At 37.0% G+C, this 24,054-nt stretch overlaps 1 protein-coding gene across 2 annotated transcripts in view; it reads left to right on the forward strand.

Moving 5' to 3' along the window:
- Positions 1–16,477, forward strand: part of LOC117342921 (TSC22 domain family protein 1-like) — a 65,397-nt gene extending 48,920 nt beyond the window's left edge. For both annotated transcript variants that reach the window (XM_033905221.1, XM_033905222.1), the window contains 2 exons: positions 2,734–2,779; positions 12,757–16,477. In XM_033905221.1, the coding sequence (XP_033761112.1) occupies positions 2,734–2,779; positions 12,757–12,951 (241 nt within the window). In that variant the 3' untranslated portion in view covers positions 12,952–16,477. The remainder of the gene's footprint in view (positions 1–2,733; positions 2,780–12,756) is intronic.
- The last annotated feature ends 7,577 nt before the right edge of the window (positions 16,478–24,054 follow it).

Consider the following 24,054-nt stretch of genomic DNA (forward strand, 5'->3'; position numbering starts at 1 on the left):
GGCTGACCTGACAGCTATTTACAGTAATTGAAGTACATGTTCAGGTCGTCATCTATCAACACTGTATAAAACCCCATTGATATTGATTGGTGTGACAAAACAAAACAGAGCCTTTGTCTCATTTTAGGAAGGATATTTTCAGGAGTAAACTGAATATTATAGAAATTTGTCTTGATTGTGAATTTCTGCAATTGTTCAATTGGGCCATTATCAACCACAAAACTGAGCCTTCAGGAAAGAAATCCCTGAAAACTCTTGCAAGATAAGGAGGGGAAGGCTAATAGGGAAAGACCAAAGGGAGGGGTCTAAAATGGGGCTGCAGAAGAAGGAAAATGGGAAAATTAAGTGAGATTATGGGTGGCAGAACAGGAGAAAAGCTAAGGAGAGCTAGTGGGATGGGTAGGACATAGACTTGGGCAGAGATGAATGAAAGGGTGACCATTAATGGGTGATACAGTGGAAGAATTATTATCCATTGATAAGCCATTCACACTTCACTGCCTTATTGACCAGTTCCAATTGCTTTGTTCTTTATAGCATCTGTATTTGTTATTGCCTTAGGTGGGGTTGTGTTAGATGAGCTTTTTTGATGCCAGTTCAATACTAGAAACATGGCCCCCAGGTTATCAACCCTAGGATTATAAACAGATATATAAGGTCCAGTTGACTTCTCATAATTAATTCCTAATCCACATTATAATAATCAATAATCCCCACCATTCTACTCTGATCCCCCAAACCAAATTGTTGATGTAAAATCTATGATGACCTGACACCAGAGTTCAGGACTCCCCAACAGCCTCAACCTTGTACTATAATGAACACATGCTGTTATGTAAACACAGGTTAAAGTTACAATGGAAAAATATATCATAGGGGTCATTCCTCCCTGGCCAGGCCATAGAACCTGTTATGTGTGATGTTACATAGGAGAGGAGGAGACTAAAGGCTAGTGGCCTCCCGAGCTATGGCTGGACCAATCGACCTTGACGACCTTGGCCTTGGATTAGGGTGTTTACACCAAATGTAATAAAGCATGTTCCACAGGCTATAGATAGTTCACCTGTTGCATATTGTAGAGGGTCAGGGTTACGCTACTTATAGACCTTATAGTACTGACTTTTTCACCCTCTGATAATTGATGTACACATGTTTACACCCCGACCAGATGACGACCAGATGATGGCCTGCCACATACTCATACAAATTACCTATCTCATGATATTTAAAAACAAATCAGCTGGTGTGTACATGCTTACGACCTCTCGGTACACATGTTACCTGTTTTGTGTGCAAGAAGTATGTAGCTATCACAGGGTCAAGTCATGCTCATAATTGAATTAAATGTTTACCTGAGTTTAAATAACTTGTGTAATTGCATGGTTCAAGGATAAGGCGTCCTGTGTCAGGGGGTTCAATAAAGAACAAATATTGATGAATAACACTTTAAACAATCATTAAAAACTTTCATAAAAGATTGGTTACTTGTATAATAAAATTGGAAATGTCATTATAATTAAAGATTTATTTTTGGTATATTGCGTATAATTATTATTATGACAATTGTCAAACATGTTTTTTAAGTGCATGAACTATACATGGGTACAGGTGCTTTGAACACACTGCGCTATTAACTCAATCTCCAGAAAGGAGTAATAAATTTATAATTTCAAGGCAGTTTTACGTGGGTTTTGATCATTGGAAACAATTATAGCCTCCCAACGAATCAATTAAGAATGAAAATGTCTTTGTGAATGGGTATAGAAAATGAAATAAGAAAAACTAGTGGCTGTCATAATTACCTATCTACCTAATTCAGAGATACATGGAAATGTGAGAATATTTGTATGAGAAATGTTATTGGAAAAGGAAATAATAACCTACCTACATAGAATGCAGAGCAATTTAGAATAACAACCGGAGAGGAATTAATTCTCTTTGGGGCAGAGCATGAAAGCTTTGGGCCAATTTTAAACTGAAAGGTGTAGGAGTTGGGCAACTATATAGAGATGATGGGACCACAAACGATGGGGATTTTCAGTGCAAATTGATTGAAGTAGATTGCCTCGTTATTCCAAGTGTATGCTTGTTCTTGAGTAATATTCCTTTAATTATTTCAATTACCCCTTACGATTAGGAAATGAGTAAATGATTGTGTACTGCATATTTTAGAAACAATCTGATGTCAATTGGATGAATTTATTTTAATATATGAAGTGTAGCCTTTTCATGCATCAATTATGATTCATCAAAATGCAATTTTATTCGTTGGATTTATTTTTATTGCAAATGATTTGCAAGTTGAAACATTTTAGAACTATATGCATATATATATGTGTGTGTTAAATACATATTTTGTATAATTAATTTAAAAAAAACCTTTTATGAAGAATTCAGACATACATGTTGAAACCTTTCTCAATGTGAATCTTCCAGCTTAATTTTGTTATGTATTAACTTGTTTTGTCTTGTTCAGCATATTTCATACTTAAGGAAGACAGATCTAGTCCAGAACCTGGCCAGTTGGCAGGAAATGTATTCACCTCCTTTAACCTCCACAGAGTCGATGCAGAATATTACATTTCTTTCCCATTTAGGTGACAAGTGAATTGCCTAAGGCTTGAGCAGTTGGACTATATACAGCAGTGTGATGGACAAGCTGTCCGCTATTTTACACACAGCTGTCACAAATGGCCCTATACTCACCAAAATTATTACTTTCATCTTTTTCAGTGGGTCAAGTACAGTCGCCATTGACAATAAGATAGAACAAGCTATGGTAAGTTCATCTTTTATATTCTACCTTGTGACCTATAATCTTACGTACCATTCACTGTACTTATGAGTTATCTCCCTTCCTAACCTATTTTCCTAACATGGAGAACCTCGCATCCTTATTGAAAAATGTGATTTTTTCATCTAGATTTAATTTCTAGCTTAACATACTGTAAAAACAATTAAGCATATATATATATTTATTACATTTTTGCCAGTGAAATATCAAAAATTATTCATTCTATAAAAGTGATATTTTTCACTAGTGAAAAATATCACTTTTGCTGATTTGACCTTTCAAATTAATGATTAGAAAATACCAAAATAATTGAGCAATCAGAAAGCCCGACATATATGTCAGCACCTGGACAGGGGAAACTACTTTTTTTGTTAACAAATTATCGCTGTAGGCCTAGTTAGCATACGGGGTAGGGTTTTCGTTGATAAAAAATGTAATAAACAGAATATCTAACAGTGTCTTCAGAAAATATCAAAATATTAGCCCCACTCATGAAATATATTTGGTATTACTGAAGACACTGTTAGATATTCTGTTTATTACATTTTTTATTTCTGCGCACTCGTGAAAAATATCAAAATATTAGCCCCACTCATGAAATATATTTGGTATTTACTGAAGACACTGTTAGATATCCTCTATATATGGTAGACTGGCCTTTGTCTCTAGAATATTAGAATTATAAATAAAACTGACCTTTATACTCTCAAGTTTCAGACTAAGAAGAGATAATCTAATATTAAAATTCAGCTGGGCAATTCTTTGCAAAATCGTGGGGCTAGATGCCAGTCTACATATATGGTTATATGATATAGATATGATCTTATATTTTGTGTAATTAAAAGTTCCACCATAATGAGTGGGTTGAGAGTTGTGGTGATTCGTTTACACCTGCCTGAATGCTAACACTGTTTGGTATGCATGAAGAAACGGTTGATAGGTAGATTAGTCATTACATTCATCTCAATCTATCAGGTATGGTTCGGTGCAGATTTGTGTCAGCAATTTTCCTTCATTGTTTGAAATAAATGTTAAAGATATGTCTGTGAACTGAGTTTTAAATTTCATCTGAAATCTGATTGGTGCTTTGGTGCTTTCTGGTCCTGTAACTGATAAGTAAGCGAGAAGAGTTGAAATTACAATTTCGAAGAAATCCAAACAAACAAAATCATTTAACCATATAAACCTGCTCTTCAGCCTAATAAAAATCAGTATTATGACTTTGGCAGAAAAATAACAAACTACAGATTTATTGTGAAATCTGCTATATGTATCTATGCATATTATGTTTCGAGTACCTAAATAAAAAGATTGATTCGAATGCTACTCCAGATATAACAAATAAAAACAAAATTTGCCAGTGGATATAACTCGGAGAATTCTGCAGGATTTCTGGCTTTGCATGCGTTAATACAAGGAAAACTCCCTGCCTGGCATAGATTTACATTGTAATCCTTATGAAAGCTATTCCTGTATAATGAGGTAGCGGTAAATGTAGGGAATTATGCACTAAAACATTGCAACCTTGAGCCAAGGACTTGCATCATGCCGTGTTGATGTGCATATTATCAAATACAAGCGAAGAAGTAGGACCATATGTGCCTGGTTTGATGTTTACATAACAATATGGGGGGCAGCTAACTAGTTGGTTTGGATGTTTATTAGGGGCAGAGAACACAGACTGCACAAAGAAAGCATGTGCAAGAGTCGCTGACGCCATTTGATGGATTGCGTCATAGCAACGCAACAGTCATTAGACAATATCACAATTTTATCTTCCTGATTCCAGTCAGTGGTTGCCTTGTTTACTAAATCTAAAAAAATATCTTCTCGATGAAATGTAAGCATGGAAAATAAACTTAAATAAAAGTATAAACAAGTTTAAAAGCTGCAGTGATGTAATAGAAGGCTTTACTAATACAGATAGTTTCAAATGTCATAGAAAGAGTAAGTACTCAATCTAGTCAAAGTTAGACTTGTAATTTCTGCTCCTCTACGATGCAGTATTGCAGCTGCAGTATTGCAGTGTATGGTAGAGGAGCCGAAATCACAAGTTTTATTTTAATCAGATTGAGTTAGTACTTGTGTTCCTTGTACTGAAGATGAACAGTTTGCGTCAAATTTAAACTGAAAGTACATCACCAACAACAAGATGGCTAGGTATCATGTGTTCTGTAGGAAAAGTCTTTTATGAAAAGTTATGATCCTTGGTAAGATACTGTGACAGATGCTGTCAGACTCAGGTGAGAAAAATAGAGCTAATATATTGTGATGAGCCTCCAGGAATGATCTGAGCTGACAGTCAGCACCTCTCTGTCAGGTGGTGGTAGGGCAGCCACAGGTAGCTGATGAGGCCATGTATTTCTGTAGGCAGAACCACATGTTCTGTATGTAACACGGTGTACTTGTGTCTCATTAGAGAGCTGGATCTAGAGTAGGTTTGACACTATAACCGTCAAAGAGGCATCATTCTTTTGGCAAGTGGCTGAAGTACAAATTGTGTATTAGAACTGTGACCAACTTCAGGCCCCAGTTTCAGTAACATTCCTTAATTAATGTAAGGACATTTCTTCGCTTAAATTTTTCAATACAAAAAGCATTACAGATTTTAAGAAGAGTTTCTAAACTAATTTTTTTCCTTAAATCCAATAATGCATTCCCATGGAAAAGTTTAAGTTGAACACTGACGAAACCTGAGCTTGATGTATTGAACTGCATGACAACACATACTTATGATAGAATTTCTCCTTGCCTATAGCCTAGATAAGGATCATGTTATCTATATATTTATTGTAAAGGGCATCTGTAATCTTGCACCCAAAATATTTCATGTTTTCTTTCCAATTATTTGTCAGTTGTGGTTTTGGCTGTTGATTTATGTAACATAAATACTTTCTCATGAGTGTTTAAAACTTCATGTAAGTTATAGATAATCAGAGAGATGATTGTTTATTGATAAAACATGCAGCTTGGTATTTTTTATACTTCCAAAATCGAAATATTCTGTTTGTAGCTAATCAATTTATCCATCCCTAAATAACCTATTTGACTCGATCAGTAGAAACTAGTTGAGAAAACTTATGTATTGGACTGTAGGTATGGTATTCCTTACTTACATCAATAATTCTTTGTAAATATTTACTTAAAGTACAATTAAGCTTCAAACCACAAATCCCAATCCAAGCTTCAAACCATGATGTTTATTATAATCCTTACAATACACAAAGGGCAGAACAACTTGGGAGCTAGGGGTCACAAAAATGTATCATTAGGTTATGATGTACCTGTTGTCAGTGATGATCTGATAACGTGATGTAATTCATCACTAATGATAACACGTGTGCCCTGGTGCGTGGATGTTTACAGGGGAAAAGAGGACCACAGGAGTTAGCTAATCGACAGTGTGTACTCATTACCTCCAGCAACGAAATGGACAAAGATTATATCTGGTTACTCCGGGGGAACACACACAACAGCTATTTATAGATCTACCACAGTGCTCAGTCTGACAAATAGATAGTTGTGATAATTTGTCTGATGAGGGAGAAAAAACGCTTTTAATGGTAGATAATATCAACTCATCCCTCTGTTGCTGAGGAAAGTAACTAGGGCCTGGTTTTATAGCCGGCTGATGATGAAACAAGCCTGTGCGTGATGTTCTGTGATGTTTGTTTGCCATTCTAGATCATCATTAGTGATCTGAATAAAAAAAAATATGACTGCAGAACAATCTCTTTAGTTATATTTCAAACAGGTTTTTTTCCTCATGAAAATACAAGCATTTCGTCCCTGTTTTAAATTTCTTGAATTTATTGCTCAAAAACAAGGAGAAAATTTAAAAGGAACAATTAAAAAAGAAAAATTTACATCTGAGAAAAAGTTTGGCAACAGGAAACATTAAAAGTGATAAGATCTTAAAAGTTAAAGGGAAAAGTGTTCTGCAAAAACTGCTTGGCTACATCTTATCATATTGTCTTGATTATAGACTTATTCCATTCTTCAATAGTTCTATTGATTTGAAGCAACACTGTTATTTGTGTAAGGATATGGACCTCTGTCCTGGGGAATCTGAAGTTGTATGATCTGACATCGGTTTACGAGGGATAAGTGGACTAAAGGTTTTACTATACAAAGCTAATTTACAGTCTGATCAACCCAAATTATGATCACCATTAAAAAATTTGGCAGAAGAGCTTTGGTCAATAAAGGAAGCAGATGGGCTATATTGGAAAACCGTCAGGAAAATATTGGATATAAATTGGGGGAGTTTACATACGCGCGACTTGGTTATAGCGTATTGTTGACTGTGATAATCAGCCAAAGATATGTTTATACAGCAAAGAGTGGGTCCATCCGATCAGTTATTGATGGTTATGGAGACCGTCAGATAAAAGCTCGTGCTGACGTCAGATGTTATGGTCATTGTGTTTGTTCTTTATCGGTGATTGATGATGAGGTTAAAAACTTCACAAAGGGAACCAAAAAAGCATTTCAAAACAAAACTCAAAAAGGAAAACTTTTGTTATGAAAGGAATACATTTATTTTTAAAAAAAAAGTACTGGGTTTTATTACAAGGACTACTTGTGATATTTTAGGATGTTTCAATGTATGGGGTGTTTGAGTGCAGTTTAGTTGGAGATGAGACAGTCCAAACGTATTATATTGTCTACACATAATAACCTCGTTGCAATATTTACAGGGTCCGTATTAATTATTTTTTTGGCAGACCTTGGCCAAATTGTTTTTCGCACACATGTATTCAGTTGCTTGTAGACCAATTTGCGTTAGGAAAGGTTCTACCTGTCCAAGTTGTACTGGAATATTACTGTATGGCCCTTGGGTATTATCAATGATTTAACGATATCCAGTCCTCGCTGGAAGAACTAATTAATCTTTATGTCTCTGGTTTTATATACTCTGAACACATTTACCTATGTTTTGGAACATAAAGGTGTATTCCTAAATCTCCTGTGTTCTGCATAATTCTACATCATCACTCAAACCCACACATACTCCTCTTCTAAATGAATTGTCAATTCCCAATACCCATATTCTTCCAGCCTCCCTCTCTGTTAACTAAACCCTTACTCTTAGTCTCTCTATGTCCAAATCCAGAGCCCACAAAGCCTTGCCTGCCTAGTACTTTACATCCTTTGGACACTGCATGCGCACTCGGCATGTTTACACAATCTGGATCAATTCGGTTGGCATCATTACTATTTATTTACAGAATGTTCTCGAAATTTGAGTTTAGATTTATAGATCCTTGTTCAGGAATGTTTTGTGTAAGTCAAATGTTCAAATATTTGCTCCCTACCTAGGCAAGCCTGTGAGAGCTTATGTAATTCTTAGGCGTTTCTTTTTCGGCCTGGTATTTGACACATGCTATCAGCAAAACGTCACTGACGCAAGTAGGTGTTAAAGATCGAAAATATCACAGTGTATTTCACGGAAATTTAAATGCGATTTGAGATTTGTCATGTATGGCAAATATTTGTATAGGTGTATTTTAGATAATACTTGCTTGTGTGAGAGTTTTTTTATGAATTTCAATGATTTAAGTGTTTAAGTTTACCTCCTAGTGTCCCTTGTAGTGTTACACAACATTTGTTTTAATGAAATACATGCTCTTAATAACAAGCACCTGTTTCTCCTGTTTCTTCCTCATTCTACTCAACAGATTGAAATATCTGTAACCTATTTAACCTACTAACATCACTGTCATGCCTCACTGATTGCGGCTACACCTGGCTACAGTAGAGAAAGGGTGTGTGTGGGTCGAGATGACTTGGTCCGTCTGTCATTCAGAAGCAATTGAAGTGTTGGTATTACGCCAATTTGGCGCTCTCTCACTTCCTGACTAGGTAGTAGAGGCAGGGCTCCAAATCATCAGCCTAGCCTGTGTAATTAGTGAGGCTATCAGATAAAACCAAGAACTATTAATTCTACTTAACTATTTGACAAATTGGCTAGACAGGTGTAGATGTATGTCACTTAATTACAACGATTAAGGTTTTTGCCAAAAAATGTATCTTTTGAAGGTCACCTTTGCTTTGATGTTAATAATTATTGGGGTAAAGATCTGTGTCTGACTTCAGTGGAAAGGTTACTGGATGTACATAATACTCCTTGAGCCATAGATAGTTTATTATAGGAGTCGACACCGATAAAAAATAAGTTTGGAACAACTATAAAAATTAAAACCTGAGAAGTCCGGGCTAAGGAATTATTGATTGCCACTGGTTTTATCTCACCTGAGTGAGAATGGAGAGATGTAGTTTCCTGATTACTTGCAGGGCTCTGGAGAAAACAGCCTTTGATGTTATGTAAGGTATATCTTACCTGAGGAAGCTAGTACAGGTATACAACACTCAATGTGTAAGATGATTGGACCTGAATTATTGATGGGGCAGGTCGACACGGATGGGAGTGGTTTTTCTGTTGGCTCAGCTAAAGAAGGTGTCTATGCAGCTGTGGAACGCCTGAGTCTTGATTGAAACTTGCTGATAGATCAATGACGATCCCAAGATTGGGGTGTGGGGTAGTGGTCTCGGTAATTGACTTTCTTGTTTTGATTACAAGCTTGTCCATGATAGAAGCAATTCCAGAAATATATGTTCCATTTATAAGCATTTTCTCCATAATTGACCATTTTATATGGAATGGGAAATGTTCATATATATGTCATACCAATTGGAACCATTGCAATAACATGTGGTGTGCTGTAGAAGAGAAAATTGGAAATGGTTATGTGTATATCTTGGGTTCGTTGTTACATATTGATAGGTGGAAATAGAACGTGTACAAAACATAGATCTCGTGATTATGTACAGAAGACTCCCGGGACCTCTCTCTACGCAGAAGATCGATCGGTGCAATAAAAACATGGCAATGGAGTCGTTTCTACAGATATTATGATAGCATGTGTGTCAGTTACCTAGGCGACAGCACACTGAACGTCAAAACAGTTCAAAACATTTCATATTTTACTGGAATTGTGTATTACATAATGCGGTATTAGCTTGCTGGTGTTAGCTTTTCTTTGTGTCGTGTCAGCTTTGTTATGGTCCGATAATTTTATAGATATGTATTACAGAGGAGCGTATCTTTACATTTCCTGTAAGGCTCATGTTGAAGCCTGATTGTCACAGGCTGCAAAAGAAACTATTACACCTTATATGGTGTGAGAAAGATATTAAAGGAATTTTTTGACAGGAAAACCGATATCTTCTTCATTTATCTCTAAAAAGGGGATAAAATGGGAATAGATTTGTATGTTTGGAGGTTTCTATATTATACATAATGATTTTGTCTAGAAAACTGGTTGAAGCCAAAATACATGTTGAAATACATCTGGTTTACCCATCACTTTAACAACACAACGTAGTGCTATATGGGCGTGTTATTCACAAATTCATGGTCTGGCAGATTATCAACCAGGGAGGGAGGTGCCATCTTTTATTACCTTGGCAGCCTCTTCTCAGCAGGGGTCGGCAGTGGCGTGTACAACAATGCAGATTTAAAAAGCTTCTGGAGTTTTCTTGCTTGATCCACATTCAAAACAACAAGATGTGTTTCCAGGCTGAAGTAAAAAGTTTCCAAAATTTGACATCATGGCAAATAATCCTGTGGTTTGCATAAATTTAAAGGCTATTTCCACATGTGATCTTTATAAAACACATTAAATTACTTGGGAACATCATAGTATAATCTTTTCATCAACCTGGTGTGATTTTATCAGGGCACAGTGTGTCAAATTATATTCATGAAACATCAGAGAAGTTGTTTAGAAAATGTAAAAAAAAAAAATCAAAAATTGAAGGGAAAAAAAAAATGCATAACCTTCAAAACAACCTTTAATTACATGATAAATTATGAAAATTTTATCAGCCCAGCTAGCATCAACTAGGCCAGGAGTGATACAATCCGACTACCCCCCAGTATTGAAAATGTACAATTTGGGTAAACAATACTTATTGTTATCTTATGTGGTTGGTTGTGGGACTCGAACGCATAGGTATTGTGTAATATTTGAATTAAACCAGTCCATTTTTATATCTGGCAAAGATTGACACCAAGAAATTTGACCGTGTGAGTTCTGAGGATGTAGGCTTGTAGAGTATGGAAGACATATACAGTATTGATGAGGGATGTAGATATGCTGTTGGCAGGTGATGGTATCTTCACCGAAAATCCAGGTGTATCCGTATTACTGCAGTAGAGATACGTATGCTGGTGAAATCCATCCTCCCAGCATGATACGTTAAAACATTCATGTTCCACTATCTCTTTCTAAGTGCACACTGTCCAGATATTGAGGAGAAAAAATATGAAGCAAACTTTTTGGAAATGTGGGGGTGAGATTGAGCAAAGCTTAACACTTCCAAATAAGGAGAAATTAAAGGAAAGAAACTAAGATGATAATAAAAAAAAACTGGAGTGTTTGCAGCACAATAGAACTACCGTAGTAATTTTCCATCACACAGAACCAATATCGGTGGTGCTCTCTTGCTCAAGGGTTACTGATGAATGAAGATTAAGTAAATCAATATAAGTACTAACGTCATCAAAAGGAAAAATCTATATATAAGTATGTGTGATAAGTCATGAAGGTTATAATTGTTTGCCATTCCCATGGGATTGTGTAATGCATTGGGTTAATTAAGAACTATTATGAATATACATGGATTACTTTTAAAGAATACCTCTGAGATCGGGTTTACGTAAAATTTGTTTCATCTCTCTACAATTACTAATGAAAAAAAAACAACAATTAACCGCGTCATACCAAGGTTTGCTTAAAAATATCCATTCAAAAACATCCATAAAATCCTATTTTAGTCAAAGTTATTGATAATGAATGGAGTGGAGATGTTATTCTACTGTGCGAATGATCACATCTCAAATTTATAAGTCATATCGGCAGATCACCAAGCTTTAATGAGTATTCGGTAGAGTTTAACAGTTTTAACAATTAAGTTCATTGCTATTAAATTTTGAATGAAAAACAAAAATTTATTTCAGTTTCTCTTGCGATCTATCAATTGTCAGATGCAACCTAAGAAAAACCCACTTGTAACAGCTAAATTAGATTACGATGAAAAAACATAACATAATAACAAGCAGTAGAGAATGTGGGCCCTGAAATCTACAAGATGGAAAGAAAGTTTTTCTCTGTGCCGAGTTGTTTTTGGTGAGTTATGAGATAGGGTACCTATTTTTGGACGGTTATAGCTCATAAATAGATAGCGGCAGGCGGCTGTTCAGTTTTATTCTGTGTGCCTGGTATTATCTGGTATGGGCTGTACTACTGATAATAAGTGTGTAAGGTAGCCTCTTTAACTCGTAACAGAGTTAAGTGTGTTTTAAGAAGAGTTTGTAAAATCTTTTCAAGCTTGTAATTAAACAGCATGTTTTAACATTAATGCTTCCACCAACTCTCCGGGCCTGTGTGAGTGTACAGATCAATCTTGTCCAGAATTAGGTTTAGCATAAGTTGAGCTTATAATCAATTATATCTAGACAACTAGATTTGACATACAAATTTCCTTCCTGTGAGTTCTGTTCATTTTTCTGAAATGATCATGGCTGATCTTCCAAGGCGATAATTTGACATTGATACATTTTACACTTTTAGATAGTTAACTCTTATTTTGGTTTCTTGTGTGATGAAGATCTTTCTGTTTACCTCCTGTTTGCTGTTTGTTCAGTGTTGTTATATATGCTGGAAACAAATAAGATACTTTTACAGTATTCCCTATATTTCTTCAAACACATTGCAAATAGAGCAGAAATTAAGTCCCCAGAAATATTTCAATCTCTGTATTTACAATTATTTTCTTCCATCGTTGACATGATTTTTAATGAATCTCTGTATGTACCTCTGGCATTGTGACTACAAATTACTGTGTTTACCTACTGCTTGGACTTTTGTTATAAATACCTATCTCCTATGTTTCAGGACCTGGTGAAGAGCCATCTGATGTATGCTGTGAGGGAGGAGGTGGAAGTCCTCAAGGAGCAGATCCAGGAACTCGTAGAAAAGAACAACCAGCTGGAGTACGAAAACTCCATCCTGAGAGCCTCTGCCAGTCAGGAGACACTGAGCAAGCTCCAGGCACCACGCCAGTCACAACCTCCATCGTCTTCAACGTGACCACGACACCCATCACCATGACTACCTTACGCTGATCATCCCCCGGTATCGGTGATGGGGTGTCAGTGTCAGTCAGAAGCTTGTCCGTGCCGCTAGTTCGCCAACAGTGGAAGTGTTTTCACGCTGCATACTGCACGCACCCAAACGACTAGCACCTGTATTCTTATTTATCCTCATTTGTAAGAATATGGACATCGCATGGCTTCCATGACTACCAACTGACAAGAGGCCGGTGTTCACCGTGGTAACGCATTACCAATAAGACTGGCTTCTGAGAGTTTCTGCATTGCGTCTTGTGATAAAGGACGTAGAAGATCTCCACGGAGATCTGTCCATGAGACACCTTCAGAACAGGAAGTGACTGATCTCGAGTGATATGGAGCATCAGTGTCCATGAACTCAATCATTACACTTCCAACGGATGTTGAGGTCATACCTGGGAAGTCTCAGCTGTGTTGAATGTAAAGTTTGTTCCTTAATTCCAATTTTGAAGACTTTTATTTCATCCATTTTATGAATATCATGAGTTGTCAAATTAAATAAACTATATCTACTGCAATATCAAGGACAATCATACTTTCTCCAATGATTCATCGTGTATGGCCACTCTAATCCTTATTTTTGTCATTTGTATCAACATGTAGATGTATTTTATTGTGTATTTATGTTTTCTTTATGTAACTCTGCATCTGGTGAAATTGCCCAAATGAAGAAGCATGACATTCTGCCTTCATTTCACAAGCTTCAGTAGAAATATTTCAAAAAAGAAGAATTATCTCAATGTAAGGTTAAAGGTCATGACCTTTGACCTTGACCTCAGGGTCAATTTTCTTGTGCTTGGCAACACATGTTGTAAAACAGTCATATTGGTCCTGTATACACTCTTGTAGCACTCTTGACATAGAGCACTTCTGTTTTGAAAAATGCAACCAAAAAAAAAGCTCTTCTTGACAACTGTTCTGCCTGTATGCTTGCATATTTGTAAAAATAATGGCTTTATTGTGGCAAATTACATTTTTTTAACCGAAAACACAAGTCAATGGAGAGCAAGGAAAAATGAAGAGGGAATATCCGTTGTTGAGTATTTTTCAACAGAATACCATTCCACTCTGTCCAGAAAACATTGCTCGGTGTCAGAAATCATTTAATTCCTTGTTACTTGCACAAAATTGTGATATAGCCTCCATGAATATCTTATTTTTTGCATTACTATTTAATATGGTATGCTGAAAATGTGAGCCAGAGCTCAATAAGTGAAAATGTGGGTACGAATGATTTTCTGCTTAATCACAAAATGCCTTGAAACATGATATCATTTTTATGTTATGGAGAAAGAGTAGTGGCCTATAAGGAATCGTCCAAATAGTGTGATAATACGTATGTGAAAGGTCAGTGGACATTCGGCTAACGGCAGACATTCCAGAACATGGTAGAAATGATTCGCCCGTGTAAAAACAGTTCACATCTCTCCCTGTGTGAAAAGCTTTACAGTCATGAGGTATCTCGTATTTAACCTCTCAATTACCATTGTCCGACACAAACTTCAGAATTGGAAAAACATTTTACATTTATTTATAACTGGCTGTACATAGCATATTTCATTGAGTGAAGTAATAATAAACTAATTTCATTTTCCCAAACTATTCACGAAAAAGCTTTTTGAAAATTATTTCATAAGCAACAACGAATTATCATATTTCAGAACCTATTTTGACATGAAAATATCAGAAGTTGTTTGATTCAATGTTTTAAAGAGGTTTCATTGTCCATCTTTTAATGAAATAAGGCATAGAAGAGGCAAATCGTTTTCAAGTGATACATATGTATTAAGGCTTTAAATCCCATCACAAGAACAAAACTATCACTTGCTATCTTCATACAGGTATTCTTTTATTCTGAAGTTTTCACAACAAAATCATTAAGTTGGATGACTAAGTCATTACTCATAAAAGTTATTGATTTCTGTCAATTATTTTGACTGATCAACCACTTTTTTCCTTGCAATGATCACTCAGTTCTTAATTCGGCTATAAACACATCAACTGTTTACATTGTTGAAGTATTGATTTTTGTGAGCTTTCAGTCTGAAAAGGTTTTTAAACATGTAAACAAATTATTTCAACTTGATGCATTGATGTAAAATTCATCATATAGCTTACATTCAAATTCTTGCCTCACTTAGTAAACAAGAGAGAAGAGGACAGATATTTTCTCTGTCTCGTTTTTTGTTGTCATACAGGGGGATAATTTAATCCAAAGTCTGAGGACATGTTTTACTTTCTAGACATTCATACCGATGCGTTATGATACGTGATTTTCTTCTACAATAGTGCTGTTTTATGTACGTATCGTATGGATAACAGGAATGTGGACATGTCTTTCCTGGACGGAAGTCAGTCGTTTGCATGAACTTGTTTGGATATAGTTACAACATGACCAGGGGAGATAACTCTGAATTTGTGCCATGTCTTTTAGTGTGTTACTTAGGCTGTTGAATTTCTCCAAAGATGATTCAAATGTGATGTATACGACTTTGTTATCAATATTATATCTTAACGGACACACACTCAATAATGATGTTGTTTGTTTGTGTTCCGTACCGTGCACTGAGATTATAATCTTTCTGTGATGAGGAGGTCAAGCTTCCACATGATTAAGATTTTTTTTCCCATTTTCCGGGGTTGCTAAGAGGAAGCTGGGAAAATAAGCACTAAGGCAGTTGAGTTTTGTGAGATTATGTGAAAGAGAGTAACCATAAGGTGGATCATTAGTGTATAGCAAATAAAGATGGCATGATAAATTAATCTTAAAATGATACCAATTATGTAAAGAAATTTTAAAAACCCACTATTTTCGTACAATGGCCAGTTTGTTTCTGTTTAAAACACTTGTCATATTTTTTAGATGTATAGAAGCAGAAGATTTAATTAAAGTTATATTAGTGTTACTCTCATGTACACTAAATATTGTCGTTATTTTTATTCTTGTGCAGAATTTTCTTGGCTGTGCAAGACGTATTGCCAGTTCTGCAATTATGATGCAGTATAAGCACTAAAAATATGAGAAATATTCCGGTGAATTTATTCTAGACAAACAAAAGAATGAAGGTGATGTGCGGTTTTAGGTCAATATATCCGATCATTGATGACATTCTGAACATGTTTTAATGTTCAGATGAACGAATTTACAAATGTGAAAATTGACTTTAATGGTAAATTAAAAGTTGGCTTACAAAATTAGTCATAGTTTCTTTATTTGGAAGTTTTGTAAGCAATTGTTCAGCAGAATACCATTAGCTGACTGCAAATATAAAAGAATTTTTTATTTAATTCTCCGGAATATTTTCTGTAGATGGGGTAAAGATTTGGTACTTTTCCTGTAAGACCAGAATGGTTTGTAGAAACACTCACTCGCCTATATGTATATATGTATAGTACGCAACAAATCTGATTGTATTTTAATGCCAATGTAATATGAATGAAGAGTACAATTGTACCTTGGGCGTAATAAATATTTACAACCGCTTTTTATTGGTTTTATTATTTTTGTTTGATATATAAAAATCGGACATTAATGACTTAACTCTCAGAGTTGGCCAGATTGGAAGCATATAGTGGTAACCAGTTGACATATCGGTACACAGGAGACGTTGTTTTGTAACTTTTGGACAAATTCCAAATGAAAAAATTCTATTGAAGTCAGTAAAGTTAACTTTCTATCAAACAGCAATAGTGGTTATGAAAATGACATCAATTTCAAAAATTAAACCTGTATGAATTTCAATGTCAGCAAAGACTTCATGAAATTGCACTTAATCCGAAGACTACTGACTATCTGGTGTATTGATGTGGAATAGCATTGCTGACTTAGTTCTTTTAAAAAGCAATTTTTTGAGCAAGGAGAATGTGGAAGGTGATTTTCAATCTTTGATAGCATCCAAATGCATGTAAAACCGAGGTCCATGTGAAAGGACAGGATGTCTGGATAATATACCAATCGAAGAGAACAAAGTACGGTTAAGATCGAGAAGAAAAGGATTGCATGTGTTGAAATTGGACCAGCAGATACATTTTGCCTCCTCAGTATCTCCTAAAGAGAATATGGAGGGAAATCTATGATTCTGCAGTGAACATTTAGTCGCCATACAACAGGCCTTCTTAATGGGTGTTTGAATGTCTCTCTAATAATGGTTTTAGAACTTGGGGAAATTGCATGCATTCAAACTCTCGCCTTCAAATGGTACATTTATATATATTTTGTACTTCATTTTGACAAACTATTGTCTTAAAACTGCACATTTAAGCTTCTTTCATGTGGAAAATTGGAACTTAGAAATTTTTTTAAAGCATACTGGTAATAAATGTCAAAATAGGTGATGTTGCTCCAGAATAAGAAGGATTGGCATGTATGCTTAATAGAAGACCGCAGAGAAACCACTCCCTGTACCGCAAGGGGAGTGGGACATACAATTCGTATGACATTCAGTGAGATGCAGCAGGCATTTTCTACACTCCTACACAGCATCCAATCTAGTCCACTAACTGGGGCGTCGGCTCCTCTTAACCCATCCAATCTTTACTGATCTCATTGAACAACAAATTATGACTTGATGGACGAGAACAGATTCCAAGCAAAGAATTGCTTATGAAGTTTTGTTTGGGAGCCACACAAGTGCCATTACATGTCTCTTTCAATCTCCAAGATAAAAGAGTTCTAAAAATTAATATCCACAGTGATAACTTACATGTTACATTATATCACTTCCCCACTTGATAAGATGAATCAGAAGGATTTAACTGAAACTGCTAGGATGTTAGAGAACAATGAAAATCAGCAGCAGAGAATTGTATCATTACATCAAAGAAAACTTGGAAGTAACTTCGTAAGATTATTGATATAATCATGTTACAGTAAAATCAGCAAAATAAGTAGTAAAGAGAAACATTATTCTAAGGCAAAGAATGTAAAATTTAAGAATTATCATCTGGTTTTGTGAAGAAATTGCTGGTACCTTAAAAATTTATTAACAGCCTATGTGATTTAGCGGTAGGCACCCTACACCAGACGTCTAGCTGTCAGAGTGTCGCCTCCAATGGACATCTAATTGTCAGAATGTCCCCTACACCAGACATCTAATTGTCAGAATGTCCCCTACACAAGACATCTAGTTGTCAGAATGTCCCCTACACAAGACATCTAATTGTCAGAATGTCCCCTACACCAGACATCTAATTGTCAGAATGTCCCCTACACAAGACATCTAATTGTCAGAATGTCCCCTACACAAGACATCTAGTTGTCATAATGTCCCCTACACCAGACATCTAATTGTCAGAATGTCCCCTACATCAGACATCTAGGTGTCAGAATGTCCCTTACACGAGACATCTAGTTGTCAGAATGTCCCCTACACCAGACATCTAGTTGTCAGAATGTCCCCCACACCAGACATCTAGTTGTCAAAATGTCCCCTACACCAGACATCTAATTGTCAGAATGTCCCCTACACCAGACATCTAGTTGTCAGAATGTCCCCTACACCAGACATCTAGTTGTCGATGTCCCCTACACCAGACATCTATTTGTCAATGTCCCCTACACCAGACATCTAGTTGTCAGAATGTCCCTCACACCAGACATCTAGTTTTCAGAATGTCCCCTACACCAGACATATAGTTGTCAGAATGTCCCTCACACCAGACATCTAGTTTTCAGAATGTCCCCTTCACCAGACATATAGTTGACAGAATGTCCCCTACACCAGACATCTATCTGTCAGAATGTCCCCTACACCAGACATCTAGTTGTCAGAATGTCCCCTACACCAGACATCTAGTTGTCATAATGTCCCCTACACCAGACTTCTAGTTGTCAGAATGTCCCCTACACCAGACATGTAGTTGTCAGAATGTCCCCTACACCAGACTTCTAGTTTTCATAATGTCCCCTACACCAGACTTCTAGTTGTCAGAATGTCCCCTACACCAGACATGTAGTTGTCAGAATGTCCCCTACACCAGACATCTAGTTGTCAGAATGTCCCCTACACCAGACATCTAGTTGTCAGAATGTCCCCTACACCAGACATCTAGTTGTCAGAATGTCCCCTACATCAGACATCTAATTGTCAGAATGTCCCCTTCTCAAAACATCTAGTTGTCAGAATGTCCCCTACATCAGACATCTAATTGTCAGAATGTCCCCTTCTCAAAACATCTAGTTGTCAGAATGTCCCCTACACCAGACATCTAGTTGTCAGAATGTCCCCATACACCAGACATCTAGTTATCAGAATGTCCCCTACACCAGACATCTAGTTGTCAGAATGTCCCCTACACCAGATATCTAGTTGTCAGAATGTCCCCTACACCAGACATCTAGTTGTCAGAATGTCCCCTTCTCAAAACATCTAATTGTCAGAATGTCCCCTTCTCAAAACATCTAGTTGTCAGAATGTCCCCTACACCAGACATCTAGTTGTCAGAATGTCCCCTTCTCAAAACATCTAATTGTCAGAATGTCCCCCACACCAGACATCTAGTTATCAGAATGTCCCCTACACCAGACATCTAGTTGTCAGAATGTCCCCCACACCAGACATCTAGTTGTCAGAATGTCCCCTACACCAGACATCTAGTTGTCAGAATGTCCCCTACACCAGACATCTAGCTCTCAGAATGTCCCCCACACCAGACATCTAGTTGTCAGAATGTCCCCTACACCAGACATCTAATTATCAGAATGTCCCCTTCTCAAAACATCTAATTGTCAGAATGTCCCCTACACCAGCCATCTAGTTGTCAGAATGTCCCCATACACCAGACATCTAGTTATCAGAATGTCCCCTACACCAGACATCTAGTTGTCAGAATGTCCCCTACACCAGACATCTAGTTGTCAGAATGTCCCCTTCTCAAAACATCTAATTGTCAGAATGTCCCCCACACCAGACATCTAGTTATCAGAATGTCCCCTACACAAGACATCTAGTTGTCAGAATGTCCCCCACACCAGACATCTAGTTGTCAGAATGCCCCCTACATCAGACATCTAGTTGTCAGAATGTCCCCCACACCAGACATCTAGTTGTCAAAATGTCCCCTACACCAGACATCTAGTTGTCAGAATGTCCCCCACACCAGACATCTAGTTGTCAAAATGTCCCCTACACCAGACATCTAGTTGTCAGAATGTCCCCTACACCAGACATATAGTTGTCAAAATGTCCCCTACACCAGACATCTAGTTGTCAGAATGTCCCCTACACCAGACATCTAGTTGTCAGAATGTCCCCTTCTCAAAACATCTAATTGTCAGAATGTCCCCTTCTCAAAACATCTAGTTGTCAGAATGACCCTACACCAGACATCTAGTTGTCAGAATGTCCCCTTCTCAAAACATCTAATTGTCAGAATGTCCCCCACACCAGACATCTAGTTATCAGAATGTCCCCTACACCAGACATCTAGTTGTCAGAATGTCCCCCACACCAGACATCTAGTTGTCAGAATGTCCCCTACACCAGACATCTAGTTGTCAGAATGTCCCCTACACCAGACATCTAGCTCTCAGAATGTCCCCCACACCAGACATCTAGTTGTCAGAATGTCCCCTACACCAGACATCTAATTATCAGAATGTCCCCTTCTCAAAACATCTAATTGTCAGAATGTCCCCTACACCAGCCATCTAGTTGTCAGAATGTCCCCATACACCAGACATCTAGTTATCAGAATGTCCCCTACACCAGACATCTAGTTGTCAGAATGTCCCCTACACCAGACATCTAGTTGTCAGAATGTCCCCTTCTCAAAACATCTAATTGTCAGAATGTCCCCCACACCAGACATCTAGTTATCAGAATGTCCCCTTCACAAGACATCTAGTTGTCAGAATGTCCCCCACACCAGACATCTAGTTGTCAGAATGCCCCCTACATCAGACATCTAGTTGTCAGAATGTCCCCCACACCAGACATCTAGTTGTCAAAATGTCCCCTACACCAGACATCTAGTTGTCAGAATGTCCCCCACACCAGACATCTAGTTGTCAGAATGTCCCCAACACCAGACATCTAGTTGTCAGAATGTCCCCTACACCAGACATCTAGTTGTCAGAATGTCCCTCACACCAGACATCTAGTTTTCAGAATGTCCCCTACACCAAACATGTAGTTGTCAGAATGTCCCCATCACCAGACATCTAGTTATCAGAATGTCCCTCACACCAGACATCTAGTTGTCAGAATGTCCCTCACACCAGACATCTAGTTGTCAGAATGTCCCCTTCACCAGACATCTAGTTGTCAGAATGTCCCCTACACCAGACATCTAGTTGACAGAATGTCCCCTACACCAGACATCTATCTGTCAGAATGTCCCCTACACCAGACATCTAGTTGTCATAATGTCCCCTACACCAGACTTCTAGTTGTCAGAATGTCCCCTACACCAGACTTCCTAGTTGTCAGAATGTCCCCTATACCAGACATTTAGTTGTCAGAATGTCCCCTACACCAGACATCTAGTTGTCAGAATGTCCCCTACACCAGACATCTAGTTGTCAGAATGTCCCCTACACCAGACATCTAATTATCAGAATGTCACCTACACCAGACATCTAGTCCCCTACACCAGACATCTAATTGTCAGAATGTCCCCTACACCAGACATCTAATTGTCAGAATGTCCCCTACACCAGACATCTAGTTATCAGAATGTCCCCTACACCAGACATATAGTTGTCAATGTCCCCTACACCAGACATCTAGTTGTCAGAATGTCCCCTACACCAGACATATAGTTGTCAGAATGTCCCCTACATCAGACATCTAGTTGTCAGAACGTCCCCTACACCAGACATCTAGTTGTCAGAACGTCCCCTACACCAGACATCTAGTTGTCAGAACGTCCCCTACACCAGACATCTAGTTGTCAGAACGTCCCCTACACCAGACATCTAGTTGTCAGAACGTCCCCTACACCAGACATCTAGTTGTCAGAATGTCCCCTACACCAGACATCTAGTTGTCAGAACGTCTATATCCGGTGTCAGAGTCGGAGGAAACTCGTGGTAGTAATAACAATGCGATATATATGTAATGAACAAGGGAAAAACATGGATACTTTCAATTTTTTTAAAATAAATGTTTCAGTTGAAGATCGTTACCAGGGCTTAATAAAACAGTCTAAGAGAGATCAGAAATCTATGCCATATCAAAATCTGACTCGCTGTAAGACGTAGTAACCGTTAATTAGTTTTACAAACAGTCTGACTGGTAATCTCCTTATTATATCAATCACAGGGTAAGCCTGATGCTCGAAGGATTCGTGAGGTCAAAACGTTAAATCAAATTGAAGATTTGTTGAAATATAAGCATCATCTAGAGCTTGAAGAAGGCCACAACTTTTTTTAAGTGTGGGCGTGAATGAGATTTTACAAGTATTGATAATTGGAAAGTATCTTATTTAGATTTGCTATGAGTCATAACTGCATTGCAGCAGTGACGTAGATATACCGTAAACATGTAATATTTACGTCTTTGCACGGTAAACAAGACCTTTCCTCCTTTTCATGTCTAACTAGATTTGAGTATAACATGATATCTAGACTCTGTACAAAGTAATCCACAGGGAACACTGCTGTATATTTGTTGTAATATTTTGGCAGTGTTATTCAGCTAGGTAATGTATTTTACGGAGTATATCGGTGATACTACAGTAGCCTCTTCTTCATACGCACTTTTAGTTTTCATATCAAAGTTAATTCTCTACCTTGGAGTCTGTTCAGTTTGGTATAACGCGAATTACTACGGTTTTACGCTTTTTTAGTCATTTTATCCTAGATATAGGATCCCGTTATTAAATTTCTTGACGGCAAACTCTTTCCAATCAAATGGTTGAGTGTTGATTTGACGCTGTCATATGATATGGGTGTCCTACACATTGGGAAAATTATCTTACTTCTCTGCAATACCATAAACACTTGTATTTTCTGTCTCCCTGTACACTCACCGATGTTTTCCTTGATCTCGCTGCTGTATTTAGATAATGATGACCAATAGATGGTTTACGTCTGTGTCGTCGATGGAACACAAGACGTTTACTCTTCCGGAACACCCGGTCTTAGTTTTCTTGTAGCTTTTCAAAGTGTCTCTCCATACAAATCTATATATTTCCATCCACAGTTTATCCACGTATTATCAAATTTGTGTTATAGAATCACGATTTCGTTATTATATCGGTATCATCTTTTGTAAGTTGAAACATTTAAAAAAAAAAACATTATTACGACTGTTCATTAAGATGACGGTTTTCATTGGACCAGCATTTAAGTACATCGTCTCAATATGACTATTTTATTAATGCACAAGGAAACAAATCTAAGATTTCATATAGATTTCATATTTGATTTAAGGAACTGTTACATAATGTATACGCTACATATGCATCATATATTATAAGCACACTGTATTTACAATAAAATTGTTAAACTTCGATTTTACCCATAAAGTATTTAATAATACACTATCAATCATTTATTTCTGATCTTTGAGGCATTTCTTCTATTTTGGAACTCTTTTAAAACAAAGTGGTGTTACAGAGAGGCAGTGTGCCTACCTTAATATAAATTACTGTTTGAACCGGTAACATGGACATGTTGCGATGTTGTCTGGTAGAATACATCTTATGATACGTTTTAAAATTGTCTGGGACAGGAGAACTGTACCGGCAGACCAATCAAGAAACAAATACCGCCCTTTTTCACCTCTGTAGACACGCTGGTCCTTAAGAGATAAATAAAAAAGGCAATTTGATGATCTGTAGTAAAATTAGCAAGTATCGTTAAAAGCCTTTTACTGAAGGGAAGTTAGCTTGGTACGTACATAATGTCCTTAGACCTACATAAAACACGTGGTCTTGAGAATTATAGCTGTAAAAAATGAAGGATGTTTGATAATATGTTTGATGTATATATCTCAATATTAAATACCAACATCATTTACTAGCAGGGATGATTATTTTCTGCATGAAGGACACTGTTGAAGATATCGACAAAAATGATATTGACTTGTGAAGGAAGATTAATTCAAAATCGATTAAA

Source organism: Pecten maximus, chromosome 14, assembly GCF_902652985.1.
Source record: "Pecten maximus chromosome 14, xPecMax1.1, whole genome shotgun sequence".
Lineage (NCBI taxonomy): Eukaryota > Metazoa > Mollusca > Bivalvia > Pectinida > Pectinidae > Pecten > Pecten maximus.